At 60.8% G+C, this 1,422-nt stretch overlaps 1 protein-coding gene across 1 annotated transcript in view; it reads left to right on the forward strand.

Annotated features, from left to right (window-relative positions):
- LOC104287284 (zinc finger protein 2 homolog) overlaps positions 1-1,422 on the forward strand; it is a 56,979-nt gene that overhangs the window by 53,655 nt on the left and 1,902 nt on the right. The window contains exon 4 of the mRNA XM_009885969.1: positions 60-259. Within this exon, the coding sequence (XP_009884271.1) occupies positions 60-259 (200 nt within the window). The remainder of the gene's footprint in view (positions 1-59; positions 260-1,422) is intronic.

Consider the following 1,422-nt stretch of genomic DNA (forward strand, 5'->3'; position numbering starts at 1 on the left):
GTGCCCCGTGGGGCGCGGCCCTTGGCCTGCGCCCACTGTGGCAAACGCTTCAGCCAAAGCTCGGCGTTGGCGTTGCACCGGCGCAGTCATACCGGCGAACGGCCTCACGCCTGCGCCGAATGCGGCAAAGCTTTCGCCGTCGCCTCCCACCTCACCGCTCACCGCCGCATCCACACCGGGGAGAAACCGTTCCCCTGCCCGCGCTGCGGAAAATGCTTCCGCCAGCGCTCCGGCCTCGTCACCCACCAGCGGGGACACAAGTAGCCCTTGGGGACACCGAAATGGGCACCGGGTGTCACCGAATCCATCACCAGAAATCCCAAAGGACCCCAAAATACGGACATTGGGAATCCCCTTGGCTCTGCCCATCGCTGTGGGGACGTCAAGGAGCCACTGCCAGTGCTCCGGCCTTGTCACCCACTCGTGGGGACACAAGTAGCCCTTGGGGACACCGAAACAGCACTGGATGTCACCAAATTCATCACCAGGAACCCCAAAGAACCCTGAAATACAGACATTGGGAATCCCCTTAGCTCTGTCTGTCATTATGGGGACATCGGGGAGCCATCGCCAGCGCTCCGGCCTTGTCACCCACTGGTGGGGACACGAGTCACCTTGGGGACAGCAACATGGGTGCCAAATGTCACCAAATCCATCACCAGGATCCCTAAAGGACACCAAAATACGCACATCGAGAATCCCCTTAGCTCTGCCCATCACCACAGGGACATTCGGGAGCCACCGCCAGTGCTGCGGCCTTGTCACCCACCAGGGGGGAGTCAAGTAGCCCTTGGGGACACCAAAACAGGTGCCGGGTGTCACCGAATCCGCCACCAGGAGCCCCAAAGGACACCGAAATATGGACATTGGGAATGCCCTTAGCTCTGCCTGTCACCATGGGGACACTGGGGAGCCACCGCCAGCGCTCCGTCCTCATCACCCACCAGCGGGGACACGAGTCACCTTGGGGACAGCAACATGGGTGCCAAATGTCACCAAATCCATCACCAGGAGCCCCAAAGAACCCCAAAGGATGGAGATTAGGAATGCCCTTAGCTCTGCCTGTCACCATGGGGACACTGGGGAGCCACCGCCAGCGCTCCGTCCTCATCACCCACCAGCGGGGACACGAGTCACCTTGGGGACAGCAACATGGGTGCCAAATGTCACCAAATCCATCACCAGGAGCCCCAAAGAACACCGAAATATGGACATCGTGAATGCCCTTTAGTCTGCCTGTCGCCGTGGGGACATCGGGGAGCCACCACCAGCACTCCGGCCTCGTCACCCACTGGTAAGGACACGGGTCACCTCGGGGACCCCCCAAATTCCACTCTGGACACGTCCATCCCCCCCACAGCTCTGTCTCCCCAAATTCAACTCTGCACCCCTGGGACACTGGGATGACCCCATCCCTGTGTC

The sequence above is a fragment of the Charadrius vociferus genome, unplaced genomic scaffold (assembly GCF_000708025.1).
Source record: "Charadrius vociferus isolate BGI_N301 unplaced genomic scaffold, ASM70802v2 scaffold735, whole genome shotgun sequence".
Classification (NCBI taxonomy): Eukaryota; Metazoa; Chordata; class Aves; order Charadriiformes; family Charadriidae; genus Charadrius; species Charadrius vociferus.